This window comes from Podarcis erhardii (genome assembly GCF_964252035.2).
Source record: "Podarcis erhardii genome assembly, chromosome: 7".
In the NCBI taxonomy this organism is placed as follows: domain Eukaryota; kingdom Metazoa; phylum Chordata; class Lepidosauria; order Squamata; family Lacertidae; genus Podarcis; species Podarcis erhardii.
In genome coordinates, this window is record NC_138511.1 from 83,989,048 (window position 1) to 84,011,315 (window position 22,268).

At 48.4% G+C, this 22,268-nt stretch overlaps 1 protein-coding gene across 2 annotated transcripts in view; it reads left to right on the forward strand.

Moving 5' to 3' along the window:
• The first annotated feature begins 123 nt into the window (after positions 1–123).
• The window catches only part of CLPTM1 (CLPTM1 regulator of GABA type A receptor forward trafficking), a 32,568-nt gene continuing 10,423 nt past the window's right edge, over positions 124–22,268 (forward strand). Inside the window, exons 1-5 of one of the 2 annotated variants that reach the window (XM_081868997.1) lie at positions 124–239; positions 6,422–6,540; positions 17,106–17,229; positions 19,016–19,174; positions 20,481–20,598. In XM_081868997.1, coding sequence (XP_081725123.1) covers positions 180–239; positions 6,422–6,540; positions 17,106–17,229; positions 19,016–19,174; positions 20,481–20,598 — 580 coding nt within the window. In that variant the 5' untranslated portion in view covers positions 124–179. Of the gene's footprint in view, positions 240–376; positions 504–6,421; positions 6,541–17,105; positions 17,230–19,015; positions 19,175–20,480; positions 20,599–22,268 lie in introns of those variants that run through there. The other variant, XM_081868998.1, reaches the window with a different exon arrangement.

A 22,268-nucleotide genomic window follows, 5' to 3' on the forward strand; every position in this document is an offset into this window, starting at 1 on the left:
GCACTCCCATGCTGCGGAGCCGCTCGCGAACATACGGTAACCAGAGGGCGCTCCGCCCAGACTGAGTTTAGAGGGGAGGAGGTCACGTGGACCAGAGAGAGCGAGAGAGGGCGGGCGGGAGCAAAGCGGGACTTAGGGGGAACTCTCGCGAGAGCTGCACCAGGCAACGGCGCAGCAAGATGGCGGCGCCGGAGACGGAGGTGGTGGCGGCGGCGGGTCCCGCGTCCGGCCCTGAACAGGTAGCGGCCGCAGAGCCCCTTTCTCCGTCGCCCCCCTCGCGGGAGCTGCCGCTCGGCGGCTCTCCTTTCCCTGCTTGGGGGGGGGGGAGCTGCCCCTCACGCCGCCCCCCTTTTGCCCCTCCCGCGGGCGAGGAGGGGGGTTAGGTCCCCTCATGCCCCAGCCCCGCCCCTCTCGCCAGTCACGTGACGCCCTTTTCCCTACCCCAGCAAAAAAAAATAATAATTGGCCTCCAGGGGCGATTGCCCACCATGCCCCTTCTCCAGGTCAGCTCTTTTTCTTATTTAGCTCACTCTCTCATATATATATCTGTTGCTTTTTATTTATTATTACCGCCTGCATTTTTCCTCCCAAGACGCCAGGGGTGGGGTTGTTTTTGGGGGGGGAGGGGTCCACACATGCCCAGCCCCTGTTTTATTCTCAGCCGGGCTCAGAGAGGCTTATGGCATGAGTGAGCAAGGGTCGCAAGCCTGTGGTCATAGCACGCCCTCATCCTGCAGAGAGTCCCCAAGTTCAGTCTCTGGCACCTCCAAGTAGGTCTGGGAAATACACCTGCCCCGTGACCTCGGAGAGGTAGGTGCTGCCAGCCGGTGTAGGCAGTACTGAGCTGCATGGGCCAAGGGTCCGACCAGGCGCAAGTCGGCTTCTGAAAGGGGCCCTCTCAACCTTGAGGGTCGCCAGATGTTCTTGAACTACAGCTCCCAATCAGCCCTGACCAGCCACGTCGCCTAGGAACGATGGGATTTGTAGTCCGACAACATCAGGCACCCAAGGTGGAGGAAGGCTGCTCTGAAGTGGTAAAAATCACTCCCGGTGCGTTTGGTAACCCGAACCACGTCAGGTTCATTTATAACCTGCTTTTCCTTTAAGGAGACAAAGTGGCATGTGTGGTTCTTGCTCGCAAATATGGAGTTTTACCTTCGCAACAGCTGTGTGAGGTAGGTTAGGTTAAGCGGTAGCGACTGGCCCTGAATTCCTGAAGGAGCATCATGGCCTAATGTGGATGAGAGCTTAAATATAGAAAGCATAAGAACATAGCAAGACGACATTCCATCTCAGACACGTAGTTCATCAGCTCAGTATTCTTTATACTGACAGGCTGTAGAGTCGCAGACAGGACTCTTTCCTAGAAGCTACAGAGTGAAACTGGACCTGCATACAAACCTCCAGAATATGAGCCTGGGTTTCATCATTCTGTATAGTTGCGCAAGCGGCAGTTTGTACCCTGCATCTTGCCACACCTCTATACCTGAAAGGTGTATAGATCCTTAATTCTTGGGGACCTAGTTCACCTGTAGTTTCATCGTTTTTATATATTTGCTTCAGGAAGGAAGCTTTTGCGACTCGTCCGGCACAATTTGTAGTAAAGCGAGTTGCCCAAATTGCCTCATGGAAACCATGCAGTGAACTTTATGATTAAATGAGGAGTCACCCATTTGTCTCTCTGTTCAATGTCCCACACTAGCCACTCCTTCCTTCTTGGATGTGTCACACAGTGTTGCTTCAGCCTCAACACCCCACTTCTCTTGGGTACACCTCCACCCTTTTGATCTGGCATTCATCTTGTTCCCTTGACTTAGAAATTCTTGCCTGACTCTGTCCCTTGTTAGATAGATCTGATTTCTCAGGTGTATGCCAAGGAATCACTTTCATCTCAATGTCCCCCCTCTGGGTAGTTATCTTTCTGCTCCTAATTGGTCTCATTAGCAAATTTCTCCTGCCTTTATCCCCCATAAAGAACCAACAAGTTCTGACCCAGATAGCTCTCTTGGCCCTTGCCCCCCATCCTTTATGACAGTCTACATTTCTCATTGTGCTCTGCTTTTCTTGGCTGGTTTCCTCTTTTGTCTCCAACTGACGTTGTTTCTTCCAGTTTCAGACCATGGTTCCTCCTCCCCAATTTCCTTGACGGTACTGTCAAAAGCATTTTATCCCTGAAATTTACAGGTGTCACTGTTTTCTCCATCTAGGCTAAGAGTTCACCTGCCATTCCTTTCAACATCACTAATGTCAGAGCTTCCTACTTCAGGAATTGTTTCTCTTTTTTGAGGAATTTGTCTTTGGGTTCCCTACTAAGGTGTTTTTTTTCCCCTCCTCTGTCCTCCTCCTAAGTTAAATTTCCTCTTTGAGTTGCTGCCCATTCTGCCTTCTCTTTCCCACCCACATCTGATTCTCATACCTTTCTGTAGGGGAAACAGATGCATGAGCATGCAGTTACCTTTTTCATCTGTTAGATGCTTCCCCTTAACTGCATCTAGTCTGCTTTTGCAGGTATTGTCCTCTCTTATCTGTAAGGAGACTCTTGTCCCAGCTTTCATGGGGAAACTTGACATCATGATCTCTCCTCTCCCCAATTGTCTGTTGATTCTGTGAATATTACGCACAGTCTGCCCAAAATTTGTCTCATTCTAGATAGCAGTGCTCTCATCTTCTACCTATTCTAGATGAAACAGCTTATTTTTCCCCTGTGTGGAGTCTCATCTCACTCAAAGCCAGTAATTCCCACACAGTTTGCTGTGACACATTTGTGTGCTGTGAGATGTAATAAATAAATAGGATAATTATAATTTGCACTCAGCCCATAGTGCCTGCTGGGTACCTGTGTGATTCTTTGCTCTTGCCTTACTTGCATCCACTTCTCCTTCCTGGGGAAGGACAGTTATGGCCCATCTCAGAATTGGATGTGATTGGGTCATTCAGTTGCTCCTGATGCAGAGGTGAAGGGAGTCTGTCGGTTGCATCTCTGTGTGAGTTACTGCTCTGAGCTTACATTGAGAAGAAGCACTTGTAGAACAGTGGCTGTCTCAAACCCAGGTGAGCTTTTCCAAGTGTGGAAAATTCTTAACACTTTCATTTTCTGAAAGCAAACCACTTCAGGTGTGTCTCCAATTATAATTTAGGGAAGTAAGCTCTAGCTATCAGAAGCTTAGGTAACAGTGCTCAGAGTGTTGTTGGCTACAGGTGCTTGGGGTGAGAGGATGGGGGGGCACGGGAATTCCCATTCCACACCTTGTTTTTCCACCGTTTGCTGGGAAACAGCCCATACAGGGCCCACAATCCTTTTGTTTGGCTGCCATCCATGTGTTAAAAGCAGTGTTACCTTTTAGTGTCCTCCCCACGCCTCACCTTGGGATTCCCCAGGTACATTTACCACTTGGATCATTCTTGCTACTTCCCCTTTATCCCCACCCTCTTTTACCATCTATATTTTTACATAATATCCTTGTGATGAAATCTGTAATGCATAATCTGCCATTTTAAATAAATGATCTAAAAATAAATTTGAATCCAGAATCAAAGCCTTAATTCTTCCAACAATATTGAATGTGGATGAAGAGGCTCATATTTTGGCCCTCCACCATTATTTTCCTGAAAGGAGATTGAATCATAGAATTGTAGAGTTGGAAGGGAAGCCAAGGATCATCTAGTCCAGTGTTTCCCAACCTTGGGCCTCCAGCTGTTTTTGGACTACAACTCCCATCATCCCTAGCTAGCAAGACCGGTGGTCAGGGATGATGGGAATTGTAGTTCAAAAACAGCTGGAGGCCCAAGGTTGGGAAACACTGATCTAGTCCAACCCCCTGCAATACAGAAATTGTTTTTTTAATAGCAGATCTTATTTAATGATTTTTCACAAAGAAAATATATATGCAAATTTTAACATAAACCATGTTACTTTATCAATTGACTTTCTGTCCTACCCTTCCATGGTCTCCATATTTACCCTTAAATGCTACATATTTCACCTATACTATTCAATATATTTAATTTAACCTATTTATCTTATTCGCACTGTTGCTCATATTTCAAATCTTGCTCGTCTTTTCATCTTGCTATAATAGTTCTTTAAATACTCAATAACAATACAGGAATCTTTTGCCCAACATGGATTGGGGTGCTTTAAGAGTGAAGAACTGAGATGATAATTTGATTTGTTTTTAAATTCAAATGTAGTACCAAAAAGAATTTGCTGGCTTAAATATTCACTTAATGTCATGGACTTACTTTACTGACCCTGCGTGCCTGTAGGGAGAGACTGGGAACATGAATTGAGTTTCTCATCTGAAAAATTGGATTAATAGTGATGAGGTGCTTTTCTTCTGGGCATATTTGAATAACATAAATCATGTATGCCTTTCCCTCAGATCATAATAAGAATTAGTGATTATGTGTTTTCCCCTAAGTACTCAAGAAACTTTGCATATGTTGTTTCAGTAATTCTTAGAACAACCCTGTAAGATAAGCTAGTGAAAACTAGTTGGTGCTAGTATATAGACTGACTAGTTGTTTTTAACACAAGCCTTAATTAAAAGGTCCTACATAAATTTAGCAGCGATGAAGTAAGAGGGCAAATTCTTCTTTGCATCAGCAGCTGATTAAAGATTAGGTTCTGGACCATAGGAGAGTAACTGCATTGTTTTTATAGCGGAGGTTAATAAACAATGGGATCTGTATTAAGACTGGTACTATTTAACATTTATAAATGATCCTGTAGTCAAGTCTGCAGATTATTGGTTGCTTTTTATGTGGTGCTTGCCTGCATTTAGTTGAACCCCAGCCTTCTAAATACAATGAAATAAATAACAATTGATGAATAACCAAAATAGGAAAAACCCAAGCAGCCTGCAGAGAGTCCCAAAAGCATCTCTGCAAACTAGGTAAATGGGAATGAAATGACAAATGAGATTTTCTCTTAAGTGAGTGTAAAGTGAGGCACCCACAGGTAGAAAATCTTAACCACATAGAAACATGGAACGGGGGTCTAAAGTGTGTGTGACTATCTACAGTGGAAGCTCGCAAGACGAATGCCTCGCAAGACGAAAAACGCGCAAGATGAAAAAGTTTTCCATTTTTTGTCGTTCCGCAAGACGAATTTCCCTATGGGCTTGCTTCGCAAGACGAAACGTCTTGCGAGTTCTTGCGAGTTTGTTTCCTTTTTCTCAAAGCTGCAAATCCGTTAATAGCCGCTAAACCGCTAAGCTGCTAATAGCCGTGCTTTGCAAGACAAAAAAACCGCAAGACGAAGAGACTCGCGGAACGGATTAATTTCGTCTTGCGAGGCACCACTGTATTAATATATCTTGGAGGAGGGGGTCATTGTCGATAACTTAATGAAAATGTCAACAGGGTGAGGTTGTGGTAAATAGCAAACTCAAGAATGGATGGGGAACAAAATGGCCACTGCTTAACGCCCTTCTATAAAAAGATGCTGAGCCCACCTTTGGAATATCACATACAGTTTACACACACACACACACCAAAAAAAAAAAAAAAAATCTCAAAAGACATATTGGAGAAATGGAAGAAGTGCAGGTAAGGAGAGCCAAAATGATCACGGGGTTGACAGGCCTTTGTTGTTTCAGAAAAGACAAAATTATTTGTGGCTTCCTCGTTCAGAAAAACAATGGGGCAATGAGAGATGTTTATGAATGGGGAAGGGTGAGGACAGATAAATTTTCCTTCCCACGCCATAATACTAGAACTAAAGGGTAGATGAAATAGATGGTAGTCAATTCAGGACAAATAAAAAAAACATAAGGCAGTATTAACTTATAACGGGCAAGGACTGAAGACTTTTTAAAATTCAAGCAGACATTTCAACCAAAGCTTGATTTTATAGTTTTAACTTTCTACTTTTTGTACTGTATCCTTGCCAACCTCATAGTGATAACTATAGTTAAGCAGTATATAAATTGTTTAAATACAAAGAAAATAGGAATAATACTGTAATTCATGGCCTGCTTGTGGCTTCCTGGAAGCATGTGCCTGGCTGCTGCTGGAAACGTTGACGGGCTTGACGGCCTTGATGCAGCTGGGCTCTCCTTACTTGTTGCTGCTATCCCTATATTTCAGATGGCAGACCAAGGCTGTAGGATGGCGCCTTACGAACTTACGGCTGAGTTGAGATTTGAAATGGGGGTTATTAAAACCAGATTTCAAGCTCTCCTCCACTGTGCTATCCCAGCTCATTGTTGTACAGCACTTGGCATCTAATTAAAAATCTTGTTTTCCGGGAAGCTGAACTCATTCCTGTCCCAAGAGGAGGGGGGGGCGTTTCATGCTGCCGCAAAAGTGTCTCTTTTTTTAAAAAAAAAAAAAGTCACAAAGTTTGAACCTCTTGGCTTCTTATGACAAGTGACTTTTGCTGATTTCCATCTTCCTGTTTTTCTCCCCACCTTTATAGCAAGTGACCAGCAATGGAACTGCAGCGGGAGGTGAAGCGGTTGCTGAGACCCAGCAGCAGAACCAGCCCCAACAGCAAGCTCCAAATGCATGGCAGGTCATCAAAGGAGTCTTGTTCAGGTGAGATCTCGACTGCTCTAGAACTGCCGCGTTGTCATCCTGTGTGTGTATATATCACACTAGAGGGTAGGGTGTGTATGTGTATTTGGTGTTTGTCCTTAAATCACTTGCGCTTGGATTTACATGTCTTGGGTCAAGTTCCTGTACTTTTATGAAAGCAGCCAATACCCACTGTTTTCCTGCATCTGTAGGGCGAAACCCACAGTAACTGGAGTTTCTATACTACTTCAGTGGATTCCAAGTACTTTTTGATATTTAAATTTTTTTAATATTTGTACAGTGGCGCCCCGCAAGACGAATGCCTCGCAAGACGAAAAGCCCGCTAGACGAAAGTGTTTTCCGTTTTTCGAGGCGCTTCGCAAGACAAATTTCCGTATGGGCTTGCTTCGCAAGATGAAAACGCCTTGCGAGTTTTTTCCCTTCCCCCCCCTTTTTCTAAGCCGCTAATAGCCGCTAATAGCGCTAAGCCGCTAATAGGGATGCTTCGCAAGATGAAAAAACCGGTAGACGAGGAGACTCGCGGAACGGATTATTTTCGTCTTGCGAGGCACCACTGTATCCCGGTTTTCCGACAGCGGTGCTGCGCTCAAAGCGGCTCACAGTAACAACAAAAGCATAAAAAAATAGCAAACATTTCAACCGGTCATAATCCTATCGAAAACACAAGAGCATACAAAGCAAAAGCAAACACATTCAGCAGACAATACGAACTCATGATGAACTCAAATGATCAGAAATGGCTTCTGTGCCAGCAGACATGCTCTTTCTTTACAAAGATGATCTCAGCCATTCTTGCGACACCCCAGACACCCACACTGCGAGTTGGTGAGGGGATAGTGGCTTGACTGTGGCCGTCCAGTTAAGTTTATGAAAGAGGTGGCATTTGAACTAGGGACTTATACTGACTCCTATCTTGGCCTCCTAGGCACACTGTCTCAACTGCATAGCACTAAATGACCAGCCTAAAGCCTGTTTCTCTAAGGTGAGCTGAAGTGCCTCAGCCTCTCACCTTCAGCTCAGATCCTCTGAATGCCCAAGGAGCGTCCTGCACTGGGAGCATCCATTGGTGCACGGTAAACCAGTATGCTTCCACCTCCCCGGATCACCTTGGATCTAGAAAAGGGAAGTGGAGCCGCGTGGGTTTCGCTCTGTGCCAGCAGGGCTTCTGAGCTCAGAGAGCACCCATCATTGCGTGCAAAGACAGAGCGACCAATGTCCCTAAGGAGTGCAGGCAGGCAGAGCAATCTGATGCGCCTCCGCTCCCCCTCCTGGCTTTTCAGGTGCAAGCCGAAGCGTGGGATGCAGAGGTCCATCACCTTCCCTCTGGGTTTATAGGCTCAGGGCTTATTTCCTGCTCTCAGCCTGCAGCTGAAAAGAAGGAACAGATTTTCCTCTGATCCTTTTCTACATTCCAGACATAGGAACCTAGGGAGCTGCCTTATACCGAGTCAGACCCGTGGTCCATTTAGTTCAGTATTGTCTGCACTGGCAGGCAGATTCCCAAGCTATTCAGACGGGGTTCTCTCCCAGCCATACCTGAAGATGTTGGAGCTTGAACCCAGAACCTTCCGCATGCAAAGCAGATGCTCCACCACCGAACTACACTTTCCCCCTTAATAAAAGGGGCATCTTATCCTTTGGAAGGTGTGTGTTTGGTGGGGGGAGGTGTCCTTTTTGGTTAGTCAGAATTTGCCAGCCCCTGGTTCCTCTTAAAACTGCAGCTGGAGGCTTGCATGATTGAATTCTCCACCATGCAAGAAACATTCCCTGCAGATCAATCTAACAGCAATAAAACTAACATGCTGGGACGTCAGCTGGGCTAGACCGGACCTCTGTCTTTTTCTACACTGCTCTTCTGCATGCAGAAAGTTCTTATTTATGGAGGACAATAAGCAGCTTCCCTCCACCTGCAGTTTGAAGTAGCACATTGAAGAAACAGGCTTTACGTGCTGTTTCATGAGACCTAAGAACCATGGCTTTATGTCCTTGTGAACATGGTGGTGGTCTTCCTCCAAGTGATTAGTATGTAGGTAGTGGCCTGTATGCAGAATCAGACCATTGGTCCACCCAGCTCAGTATTTGTCTACCCCCTGACTGGGAGAAAAAAACAAAAGCTCCCGTGTGAGAGCAGGGAGGATCTTCTACTTTCTGTGTGAGACAAGGGTTAAGAGCTACCTTTGAGAGAGCAGGAATGTGTTTTCTCTTTTTCTGTTTTTGTTTTTATTTAGATTAGTTTACTTAATATTACTGTGAAAAAATCTTTAATAAAATCTTATTTTTAAAAAAGAATTTGTCTACACCAGCCTTCTTCAGCTTAGCAATGTGTGAGAGAGCCAGTGTGGTGTAGTGGTTAAGAGTGGTAGACTCATAATCTCGTGAACTGGGTTCGCTTCCCTGCTCCTCCACATGCAGCTGCTGGGTGACCTTGGGCCAGTCACACTTCTCTGAAGTCTCTCAGCCCCACTCACCTCACAGAGTGTTTGTTGTGGGGGTGGAAGGGAAAGGAGATTGTTAGCCGCTTTGAGACTCCTTAGGGTAGTGATAAAGCGGGATATCAAATCCAAACTCCTCCTCCTCCTCTTCTTCTTCTTCTTCTTGCACCCTCCAAATGTTTGGGGCTAGAACTCCAATGCTGGCTGTAGCCCAAACCCACATCAGGGTTTGTACATCTACAAATTGGAGAGCCAAAAGTGGTGCAGCAGCTAAGAGTGTTGAACTAGGACTCAGGAGTCCAGGGTTCGAATCCCCACTCAGCCATGAAGCTCACTGGGTGACCTTGGATCAGTCACTGCCTCTCAGCCTAGCCTACCTCACAGGATTGTTGTGGGGAATTAAATGAGGGGAGGGAGAACCATATACGCCAAATCTGAGCTCCTTGGAGAAAAGGCTAGATACAAATAATAAAATATCTGGAGGGCGCAAATGCGAGGAAGGCAAGTGAAGCCTGTCGGGGGCTGTCTGGCATTTCAGCCAGCGTCTTTTACTGCTCTCTTTAGAAATGTGAAGGCTTGAACCTTGAACCTTCTGCATGCGAAGCAGCTAAGTTAAGAATCCTTCCCCTTTCTAGAAGGAAGGACGTGCGTGGGGCCAGCCTAGAGGCCTGTGCCCAAGTGTGTTCAGTAAAGTATTAAGCTGATTGCTACCCTAATTAACTTTTAAGTTAAGCACCTCTTCTCTAAGTTTTGGCGGCATCTTTCCAGGGCAGAGGTCCCCATAAGGCTTTTAACACCAATCATTAGAGCCAGCTCTTTTGTCACTTGGGATCTCGATAGTTTGGTTTATGGATGAGACTGCGGAGAGAAATGTCTGTGCTTTGACGTCTGCCTCTTGTGTGAGTCAGTGCAACCAGACCCTGATGCAAAGTGAGGCACTGGGCTTCAGGAGGGAGTGCCTGGCCGTGGCAGGGTCCTTCCCAAAGCTGGGAAAGCACAGACTAGGCTTTGGGAAGGAGGAGGGAGGACTCTAGGACACTGTCAGGGCCCTTATGCCTCCTTTCCAAAACCCAGTGCAGCAAATGTTGCTGAGGGCCTCTCAAAAAAGGCTTCGAGGGCCACAAGTGGCCCGTGGGCTGCATGTTGAACCACCCTGGTCCAGAAGTTGCTGGACCACAGCTCCAGTCATCAAGCAGGTGCCTTCCCTGTACGCTTCTCTGCGCCTGCTAAAAACGTTCTTGTTTAGACTTTCCTACCCAAACACTTAAGAAAGTTGAGGTACATTTGTTTGTTTGTTTTTATTCATAGAATTTTGTAAAATAATACAGTGGTGCCTCGCAAGACGAAAAGAATCCGTTCCGCGAGTCTCTTCGCCTAGCGGTTTTTTCGTCTTGCGAAGCAAGCCCATTAGCGGATCAGCTGTTAAGCGGCTTAGCGGATCAGCTGATAAGCAGCTTAGCGGCTTAGAAAAAGGGGGGGGAAAGGGGGGGAAAGTCAGAAAAACTTGCAAGACATTTTCGTCTTGCGAAGCAAGCCCATAGGGAAATTCGTCTTGAGAAGCACCTCCAAAACGGAAAACCCTTTCGTCTAGCGGGTTTTTTGTCTTGCGAGGCATTCGTCTTGCGGGGCACCACTGTAATCCAGCAGCATTCCAGATTTAACGTTCAGTTAAACAACTTGGGGCTTCTCCCTCCCTCCGGAGATTCCCAAAAATTTCAATTTGTGCTGCATAGTCTGATCACTCCATGCCTTCACTTCTTCCCAAAAGAAAACTAGCCGCCATCCTGAAAAGTTGAGGTGATTTTAGTCTGTTTTAGCATTTTAAAGTATGGTTGTGAACAGTCAAGCGGTGTATAATTTTTATGAAATAAATAAATAACCATTTCTGACCTTTGGCTGGGCTGCCTGGGGCTGATGGGAGTTGGAGACTAACACCAGAGGAGACGTGGCGGCATGCATTGTAATCCTGAGCTTATTTACTCAGAGTGGCTCCCCGTCAATATCAGTGGGCCTTACTGCTGTAAGCAAGCATGCAGCCTTCAGCTTGCAGGGAGAGGTCTTCCTAGGCTTCCAAAGGTCTCTTTCTGGGTTTTATCAAAGGTTTCGTCCCTTCATGCTTCTCAAGCTGGAGAGCACAGAAGCATGGTTGTATTTGCGCCACTATTCTTCTTTAGCCTATGCATGTGGATCGATGACACTCCTTAATACGTGTGTGATGGGCTCTTGGGGTTTTTGTGGTTTGGGGAGATGAGGCCTACTGATCCTTTTCAGGGTTCTCTCTTGCTGGTCGTGGTGGTGGTTGGTTCCCCATCTGGCCTCTCCTTTATGGTACTCCGGGAGTGCACAGAGCTTGAAGCATGAGAAAAAGTTGCAGCTGGTATGGGAATCAAAGCAAATAGAGAACAGTAGCTTCAGCCAGGCAAAGGGCCTTCTCGGTAGTGTGCCCTCCCTATGGAACGCCCTCCCTTCAGATGCCAAGAAGATAAAGAATTACACAACTTTTAGATGACATCTGAAGGCAGCCCTGTATCGGGAGGTTTATAATGCTGGATGTTTTATGTTTTTAGATAATGCTGTAAGCCGCCCAAGGACAGTGCTAGAAATCCCTTGGGCGCCAGGCACATTTTGCGCTTAGCGTGGGTCCAGTTGTAAACATGCAGAGATCTCTGGGCACCAGGATGGCAACTGACATCTCCATCATGCTGACAATATACACAATTCATTTTCAGCTTTGTAATCCAAGGGGGCGGGGAAAATGACACCTAGACATTCCATTGTGGCGGCCATAACCTAGGTTTGAGGTGCCATTTGGCGAGTAGCTTAGGTATCGGAGTTTCTAACACTGTTCACGGGACAAGTGATGGTTCCAGAGGGCTCTGAGATAAGTTGGTCGGGTAGGGCAGAGTTGACCAAATTGAGTAATGCTGTTTCAGATACCGCTCCTTTCGTAGCACTCGCCATCTAGCCACTTGCCCAACAAAATCGGCCCACGAATAGCATTAGCAGGAGCCAACCTTTTCTAACGCATTCAAATGTCCCCTGAAGAGCAAGGTGACCAGGTGGGAAAGAGAAACCAGAGAGAGTTTGTGCCATTTCCAAAGCCATTATTGCTTGGGATGCTATATTGGCTCTTTGAGCTGTGTCAGCAAAGCGTTTTGGCATCTGTTCAGTGCCAGCTGAGCGATGAACTTCCGTATGATTAGAACGGTTAAAACATTTCCATTTATTAATGCAAATCAGATTGGAACAGGCTCGGCGCTGGCGTGTTCTCCCTCTTCCAGAAATGGGCAAATGCTGCAGTAATGCACTTCCAAAATTGTGTGTATGCAAAAAAAATCATCTTTACTTGGCAAGGCCCCCACCCCGCCCCGGCTGCTGAAATTGATCCAGAACATTGCTTTGAAGTCGAAAGAAATAATCCACCCTTCATTGGGATCAGCATTTTCCAGATGGTTGTGGCCCATTTTAAGTGGGGAGCCTTAGAGGAAGTCGCAGAATAGAATAAATGATTCCATTCTTTTAGTTTGGTAATTCAGAACTGTTGACAACCAAGGAAAACAGGCTTTCCACAGGCATTGCTGCCCCTCCTGCCACACATGTCTTGGTGATTCACCTGTGGCAAAAAAGGATCAGATTTTTGTAAAGATCCCCTGACGAATCACCCGGTTCTTCTCCAGCAAGGGCAAATCTGAAGCAGAAACAGCTTAGTTAATTAACCTCCTGGCTTAAAACTGATTGATTGGCCGGCCAGATTTGTGTGTGTTTATGCACTGTGAAAACTCCTGAAGGATATTTGACAGGGACGGTGGGGGAGATCTTGAAGGAAGGTGACATTGCCTCTTGGGTGCGTGAATTTTAAATTAAGAGATACCGGTCCTTGTTTGAAGAAGAGCAAGGAATCTGCATCCCCCCCCCCCATCAGATTTGGGAAGCTGGCAACACTCTCTGGCCCTCCAAGGTTTGTGAGTTACACAGATGATTCATGAGGCAGCGGAAGCCAGCGGTGCTGTGGTTCTGTCTTCCCAGTTGGCTGGTTATCTTCAGCTATAATTTTAAACACACTAGCCTGCGAATGCCGGAAGAGACGTGCGTAGCATCTCTGCAGAACCAGACGTGCTTATATATGCAAGGCAGGGCGCCAGGGCAGGGGTCTGGGTCTCTGAGGTCCATACATTCTGAAGCAAGCATACCTGAGAAGTAGAATAAGCCTCTTGTGGAAGACGATGGACTTGCCTCGTTAACCGTGTTGTGTGTGTGGTTTTAATTGACTGTCCATGAATGCAGTAGAGCTTCTGCCAGTCTCTAGTATACTCCACCATACAGGTAGCATATTCTCAATATACAGAAGCGCAGAGTGCCTTTTTCAGAATGACGCCACATGGCCATGTTTTGTGCATCATCACGGGATGGAGGGGAGGGATTGCTACAATTGCACTTTGGGTTAAACCACAAAGCCTAGGGCTTGAAGATCAGAAGGTCGGCGGTTCGAATCCCCGCGACGGGGTGAGCTCCCGTTGCTCGGTCCCTGCTCCTGCCAACCTAGCAGTTTGAAAGCACGTCAAAATGCAAATAGATAAATAGGTACCGCTCCGGCGGGAAGGTAAACGGCGTCTCTGTGCGCTGCTCTGGTTCTCCAGAAGCGGCTTAGTCATACTGGCCACGACCCGGAAGCTGTATGCTGGCTCCCTCGGCCAGTAAAGCGAGATGAGCGCCGCAACCCCAGAGTCGGCCACAACTGGACCTAATGGTCAGGGGTCTCTTTACCTTTTACCACAAGTTCATCTAAGTCAGAACTGGCAAACATGCAGCCCACAGGGCAGATTTGACCCTCTAGACTCCCCAAATCATACCCACCTGCCCCACACCTGAGACTCGGCTGCACAAAACTGGATTGAACTCCCTGAGCATCATCTAACGCATGGGGAGTTCACTCCTTCTTGGTCACCTTGCCATCCAATGTTGCCAAGTGGGTGGAACTGCCCACCTGTCAATCATATGACATCATGAGGCCAAACAGTTAGAAGGTGGGCGATCCCACCCACCTGTGATAGTTGGCCTGCTGGGTGGGGAGAGGAAGATCTGGTCCACTGGGCCAAAAAGGTTTCCCACCCCTTATATAAATGATCTGCAGTAAGCCCAAAAGTTCTTCTGACGGGTGGGCGGTGTAGACATAAGAAAGAAAGAAAAAAGTGAGAAAATCCTCAGCCAAAGAAAACTGAGGTTTCAAGGGGGGCCAAAATGTATTTAAATTCCCACTCAGCTGGGAAGCTGTCCGAGTGACCGTGGGCCATTTTCTACCTTCCAGCCTCACGTTCACAGGGTGGCCGTATGAGGATTAAATGCAAGGCAACAAAACACTGTGGCACTCCAAGTTCCTTGGAGGGGGAAGGCAGGATACTAAAGTAATTATTGCTTTTAATGATGGGGATTATGATGATGATGTATTTTTAGACTGCTTGCTAGTCCTCAACACAGCAAGTGCTGAAACAAAAACAGTGGTACCTTGGGTTACGAACTTAATTCGTTCCGGAGGTCCGTTCTTAACCTGAAACCATTCTTAACCTGAAGCGTGCTTTCGCTAATGGGGCTGCCTGCTGCTGCCTTGCCCCTGGCACGCGATTTCCATTCTCATCCTGGGGCAAAGTTTATACTACTTCCGGCTTAGCGGAGTTTGTAACCCGAGGTACCACTGTATTACAAAGTTGATTTGGAGGCAACTTAAAAGCGACAGCAAGTGCTCAATGCGGAGCTTTTGTTTCCTTTGAGTTGGGGCGGTGGCAGTGCATGCTCTGTGTGTGCACGTTTGTATTATTCACACAAAGCCCCAGACTAGCATCTTTGCATGTAAAATGTTAGTAATAACAGCGAAGAAGGTGCACACCGAAAGGGGCATTGCTGCCCTAGCATGCCACATTCCGTTCTGCTGATGGTATCTCTCCGTCTTCCTCCCCAAAGGATATTGCAGAAGCAGAGTTAGCTCAGATGGTAGCAAGGAGTCTAATAGAAAGGGACACTGGGGGGGGGGGATGGGGTTTAAATAAGAACAGGCAAGGGCAGGAGGGAGAGAAGCCTGAGCTCCATTTTACCAGTTTGACACAGTGTAAACACAGTTTGCACTGTGTCAAAAACTGTATGGGACGCGGGTGGCGCTGTGGGTTAAACCACAGAGCCTAGGACTTGCCGATCAGAAGGTTGGCGGTTCGAATCCCCGCGACGTGGTGAGCTCCCGTTGCTCGGTCCCTGATCCTGCCAACCTAGCAGTTTGAAAGCACATCAAAGTGCAAGTAGTTAAATAGGTACCGCTCCTGCGGGAAGGTAAACGGCGTTTCCGTGTGCCGCTCTGGTTCGCCAGAAGCGGCTTGGTCATGCTGGTCATATGACCCGGAAGCTGTACGCCGGCTCCCTCGGCCAATAAAGCGAGATGAGCACCGCAACCCCAGAGTCAGCCACGACTGGACCTAATGGTCAGGGGTCCCTTTACCTTAAACACAGTGAACAGAGATCCAGGTGCATATTCTCTCTTTCTCCAGCTCTTTTTTTGTAGGAACCAGAGGGAAACTGGTATAAATGGCTGACTACCGTATCAGAGGTGCATTTGTGGCGGGGGGGGGGGGGTTCCTCTCTCCTGCAGCCACTCTCCTTGAGTCCTGGAGAGCTGCTGCAAGTCATTGTTGCTATTGTTGCTAGAAGGACCAGTGCTCTGGCTTGATGTTTTCTTCCTGTGTTCAAGCCAAGAGAAAGGAAAGTGCAGTGGTAACATGGCGGAGGGCTTCAGGGGGCAGGAAAATAATGCCGATCCATTAGAGGCCTGTGTTTCTTTTTTCCCTCTGGTGTCATGGACTGGTTGAACGCAGCAGCGGCATGGTGGGAGGAACCAGCCAGGGAAGCCCCGAGGGAAGAAGGCTCAGAGCCCGGGGATTGGTGGTGGGATGGCAATGAGTGGTCAGAGGAAGAAGACTGGGAAGAGGAGGTGTCAGAAGCTGACGAGGTAACAGGGCTTAGTGATCGGGGGGGGGGGTCTGTAGCAGAGGAAAGTCCAGAAGCAGAAGAGGAGGCAGGCCAAGAGGTGGAGGGGAAGCAGGCTGGTGAAGAGTCATGGGTTTCTCCCCATCCTGCTACAGCAAGCTCCCCTCCCCGCTGGTCTCCCAGAACCAGAAGAGGCATGAAGAGGGCGGAGCATAGCTTCATGCAGGTGTCCTCTCAGATTGTTTGGAGAAGACCCAAGATAGGAGGGAACTTAGACAGCTCTGGGGAGGCGGGGACCTTCAGTCAACTGCTTCATGGGGGCAAGACCTGCCAGTGATAGGTTGCTGCGCTCATTAGGCCCGACACTCCTATGCGGATCCTGTTTTGCTAATAAAGAGTCAACTCCAACTTGCTCTGTGAGATTTAACTGCTGGCTCACTCCTGTCATCCAGCAAGGGAGAGCAATATAGTTAGGCTGCCCCACTGTTGCGTGTTCTGGCTTTAAAGGGCTGGGATAAAGTCTTGTGGACAGCAGCAAGTGGGTGCCAAAGGAGTGGCCAAGGAGGTTGGTGTTGCCGGCAGACTCCCGGCAACTGTTTGCAAGGTTAGTATGGATCCAATGGTTCTCACAGTTTCTCTAGTTTAAGGCCCCCAAGGCTTCCCATTGTGCCACCAGCAGAACCTCTGACCCAGAGTCCCACATTATTGCAATGCCCACCAGGGACTTGGGGAGAAAAGGGAGACAATACATGCAGCAGACTCTCCCCTGCAAAACTCTCCAGTTTCTCTGAAGTAAATCTCTTACCTGCTCTGGTTTGCCTGCTTCTCAGTAAGCAGCCGAGCTGCATTATAAGGGGAGGGCTCTGCCCACTCACTTGCTGCTCTTGATTTTGGGAGCAAGGGGTTAGAGAGGCCTTTGGGGGAAGGAGCCAGGGGTGGAGCCAATGTGTCTGGCCCTCCAGCCCCTTGTTTAGTTCAAAGTATGGCCCCTGCGAACAAGCAGAGTTATGATATTTGACGCAAATTCATCTTTGGGAAGCTTCTCTTTAACGTTGAAAGCTGTTAGCAATTTCTTTGTGCAGTAGCTGCCTCTAGAAGGAACGGCCAGCTTATAACTGCATCTTGTATTGATTCTCTACTTTTCTCTCTCTCCCCCCCTCCCCAAAGGATCTTTATCATTTGGGCCATCAGCAGTTGGTTCCGTCGTGGGCCGGCACCACAGGATCCAACCACCACTGGCGGAGCACCCAGGGCACCCAGCCGCAATCTCTTTCCTAAAGACACTTTAATGGTAAGTGTGACCCGAAACTTGGGTTAGCTGGGCCCCAAAGTTTGCAAAGTGTAAACAAGTATGCGCTCAGCATGTAAAAGTACAATTACGTGCCTGTATGATCTGTATAAAAATTTTGCAGCCTGTAGAACTCTGCAGCCTGCAGAAATCACAGAAGCTGAGCAGATTTGCAGCATTTTTCTCATTCTATGTATTGTGTTTTGCCAGTTTTACTGTACTGCATAAATTTTTTATTGAAGCTTTTTTGACACGACAAAATTTTTAAAGGGGGAAAAGAGACAAAAGAAAAGAAAGAGGGCTTCCAGTTCTTTGTCTGTCAGTTACATAAAAAAGAATTATTCAAAACATTTGCTCCACGGTATCATCCGCTAGTTTTACCGTATTGCATCTTTTGTTCTGTCACTACTACTGGAAGTCTTGCACAGCAGCTCATCAGCCACCTGAAAATTGAGCAGGCATTGCCCACGTGCTTTTCAGTGTACCTTTGCAGCCATGAGGGTGGCTAGAAACTTGCTTTTTCTCTTGAATGAAAGCTGTGATTCCTGGGTAGCCAATTTTCGCCCCCTGCACTGCTGAGGGATTGCAGTAAATGCATAGCCCTGATCATCTTAACAGTAAAGAAGCTGAGCATTTGCCTGGGTGTATTCCTTTATTGCAGCCCATGATAGAGGCTTCCCTGCCTCAAATACAGTGGTGCCCCGCAAGACGAACGCCTCGCAAGACGGAAAACCCGCTAGACGAAAGGGTTTTCCGTTTTGGAGGCGCTTCGCAAAACAAATTTCCCTATGGGCTTCCTTCTCAAGACGAAAGCCCATAGGGAAATCTCTGGGACAGTGGGGAAGCGCAGCGCGTCTTCCCCACTGTCATCGGACCTCCTCCGAAGTCTGGCGGTGGGGCGGAGAGACCTCCTCCCGCCGCCAGCCTTCGGATGGCTGCTCCGAAGGCTGGCGGTGAGGCGGAGAGACCTCCTCCCGCCGCCAGCCTTCGGAAGGCTCCTCCGAAGGCTGGCGGTGGGGCGGAGAGACCTCCTCCCGCCGCCAGCCTTCGGAAGGCTCCTCCGAAGGCTGGCGGTGGGGCGGAGAGACCTCCTCCCGCCGCCAGCCTTCGGAAGGCTGCTCCGAAGGCTGGGGGGGGTGGCGGAGAGACCTCCTCCCGCCGCCAGCCTTCGGATGGCTTCTCCGAAGGCTGGCGTTGGGGCGGAGAGACCTCCTCCCGCCGCCAGCCTTGGGATGGCTGCTCCGAAGCCTGGCGGTGGGGCGGAGAGACCTCCTCCCGCCGCCAGCCTTGGGATGGCTGCTCTGAAGGCTGGCGGTGGGGCGGAGAGACCTGCTCCGGCCGCCAGCCTTGGGATGGCTGCTCCGAAGGCTGGCGGTGGGGCGGAGAGACCTTCTCCCCGCGCCAGCCTTCGGATGGCTGTCCTGAAGACTTGCGGTGGGAGGAGGGTTTTCCTTCCCACCGCCAACTTTCAGAATGCTGTTCTGAATGTTGGCGTGGGGAGGAAAAACCCTCGTCCCACCGCAAGCCCCGGGAACAGAGGAGAAGCGCTGCGCGCCTTCCCCTCTGTTCCCGTACCTGTCCTGAAGGCTTGCGGTGGGGAGAAAAGCCCTTCTCCGCACCGCCAGCCTGGCAAGTGGTCTCCATAGGAACGCATTAATTGATTTTCAACGCATTCCTATGGGAAACCGTGCTTCGCAAGACGAAAAACTCGCAAGAAGAAAAAACTTGCGGAACGAATTAATTTTGTCTTGCGAGGCACCACTGTAATGCTCTTCTTTTCTCCCTGTAGGATCTTCATGTCTATATATCAGAGCATGAGCACTTTACAGATTTCAACGCTACCTCCGCGTTGTTTTGGGAGCAGCGGGATCTTGTCTACGGGGACTGGACCAGTGGCGAGAATTCCGACGGGTGCTATGAACACTACGGAGAGTTAGATATTCCGGAGGTGCGTGAGCAACGCATGTCACTGCTGGCTGTTTTCCAGCTGCACTTGAGCCAAGCCCCCTGCTGCAGACCTCACTTTTCTCCCTACTTGTCTGCAGTGGGCTGCCTGTACTTAAGGGTAATCTCCATCTCCAGACACAAGAAGCAAAACTGCTTTAAGAAATACATTGCCTGGACTGGACTAGGAAGCATCTCCTCTTCCATGTTAGAGACAGTAGTTCCTCTACGTTAACAAGAGATTATAGAGCTAAGAGGGACGCGGGTGGCACTGTGGGTTAAACCACAGAGCCTAGGGCTTGCCAATCAGAAGGTTGGCAGTTCAAATCCCCGTGACAGGGTGAGCTTCCGTTGCTCGGTCCCTGCTCCTTCCAACCTAGCAGTTCGAAAGCACGAAGTGCAAATAGATAAACAGGTACCGCTCCAGCGGGAAGGTAAACGGCGTTTCCGTGCTTCTCTGGTTCGCCAGAAGTGACTTAGTCATGCTGGCCACACGACCCGGAAGCTGCATGCCGGCTCCCTTGGCCAATAAAGCGAGATGAGCGCCGCCACCCCAGAGTTGTCCACGACTGGACCTAATGGTCAGGGGTCCCTTTCCCTTTCCCTATAGAGCTAAGAGAGAGAGACTGGTGTGACCCACTGTCTGAATGTCCAGTACTGATTTAAAAGCCATTAGTGGTGATGATCCTTTATGAATACAAATAGGGGCATCACTCCATTCTAGCACCTCAGAAGTCCTACCCAAGCTCCTAGCCCAAGTGTGGGGAAACCTTATGCCTGCCACATGTTATAAACTACAGCTCCCATCAGGCCCAGCAGCCGTGGCCAAGGAGGATGGGAGTTGTAGTTCTGGTACAACTGGAGCACCAGAGGTTCCCCACATCTGACCGGCTCTGGGAATTTGAATGGTGAAGCCCTCTTGGAAGACAAGGAAGCAGGACAGGACAGGTCTGGGGGAAGCTTTCTGTCTTTGGCCTTTTAAAATGCTAGGTGCTCAGAGAAGGCTTGGAAGGGCTAGGGGGACAAAGCCGGGAGCGGGGAAGGAAGGAGACGCCAAAGCTACCATTTGACGTTTTAAGGCAGACGATCCTTAACATTAGGAGGGAGCTTGTGTTTTTATATTTTGCCGGAAGCCTCCCAGAGTGCAGCAACCCAGTCAGATGGGCAACATAAAACTATTAGTATTAGTCCAACAGCTTTGGCTTCCTTGATCACCTCCTTGCTGTGTTGTGTTCCACCCCCCAAAAAAACATGTTTCAGTAAAATGGATGAGGCCAGTAATCCTATTGCATTGGTATGGTTTTTTTCAGAGCGTTCAGCACAACGGCTCCATGTACATCCATGTGTATTTTACGAAGAGCGGGTTCCACCCCGATCCGAAACAGAAGAACCTGTACAGGCGACTCGCCACGGTCCACACGTCTCGAAGTAAGCCTTCCCCCCGTCCCTCTCTTTTTGCCAGGAGTCTGCAACCGGTGGTTGTGGGTAGAGATGTCTGCACTCAGCACTGTTCTCCCCCCTTCCCCCAGGGCACCTAGTTCCTCGCCTTCTTCTCACATCCTGCCACTTGCCCCACTGAGGCCCCCATTCCCAATTCCAGTAAGTGATGCATTTCTCCTCTCTCTCCCTCTCTCTCTCTCTCTTTCCCTCCAACCATCCTGGAGCGATGATAGGGGCTTGAGTGCTACTGGGGCTGCCTTGTCCTTTATGTGGCTGATTCATTTCTGTGCAGTCAACACGGTCATGTTTGATGGGGAACTGCAAACGTGCAAACATCTTTGGTTGCCACATGGTAGGAAGCTGCAGCGACTTGCAGATTCCCAGTGCACATTTGCTGTGATAATGGATGGGGGGGGGTCCCCTCTCCCCACGCCGGAATTCAGTATGGTTCCTGATGTGTGTTCTCTCATATTTGAGCACGCATTTCGGTATATTTTCGTTCAGTGGTTGGAGCCCTATGGAAATGCCGCTGGCTTTCAGCAAAGCCGAGTGTGTGTGTGTGTATGTGTGTGTGTGTGTGTTTTGTAACATCTGGAAAAGGCATGGGGGGTATTTGAACCCATGAACAAGAGCCTATATTCTGCAGGGGCAATTTTTACTGGAACTTTCTAAATCTTGTATAAATTCAAGTGCTGAGTTCAGCACTGAGCATGTTCTGTACCCCTAAAAGTCTGCATCTGAAAACCGAAAATTCTGAGCTCAGAGTTGGTTTTGCAGGTCCTATGCTATATATTGCGGGGGGGGGGGGGTCTGTAATTTTTCTGCCAACTCACCTTTTGTTTTTGTGGTACCACTCTGGGACAGAATAGTAGTGATGGGAGGGAGAGCGAAGGAACCAAGCAATTCATTGATATTATACACCCATAAAAACAGAAAAGCATAACTGCGTTGGACTTGTTCCTGCTCCTTTTTGGCATATGTGTATTTGCGGAGAGGGGTTTGCTGCTGCTCCTTTTTTTTTTTTAACTGTATTCTTGCAGCTGTGCACGAGTATATGAGGAACACCCCCTCCTCTGCATCAGAGGCCCTTCTCTGTGTGCCCTACCTGAGGGTGGAGTGGGAAGTGGCTGCGTGAGAGCAGGCCTTTTCAGTGGTGGCCCCCTGCCTGTGGAATCCTCTCCCCAGGGAGTTGTGCCCAGCCCCATCATTGTTACTTGTTAAGTGCCAGGCTAAGATCTTTTCGCCAGTGTGGTGTAGTGGTTAAGAGCGGTAGTCTCGTAATCCTGGGGAACCGGGTTCGCGTCTCCGCTCCTCCACATGCAGCTGCTGGGTGACCTTGGGCTAGTCACACTTCTTTGAAGTCTCTCAGCCCCACTCACCTCACAGAGTGTTTGTTGTGGGGGAAGAAGGGAAAGGAGAATGTTAGCCGCTTTGAGACTCCTTAAAGGGAGTGAAAGGCGGGATATCAAATCCAAACTCTTCTTCTTCTCACTCAGGCCTTTGGTAATTGCCTCCTTCAGTGGTGTTCATATTTTACTCAGGTGCACGGGACTTGTCCTAGCATATTTCTGGATGAGCCTTTTATGCATTGTTCATCGTTTTAAGGTCTTTATTTATTGCACTTGTTTCACTTTAGGATTTTTTTCTTTTGTACAAAA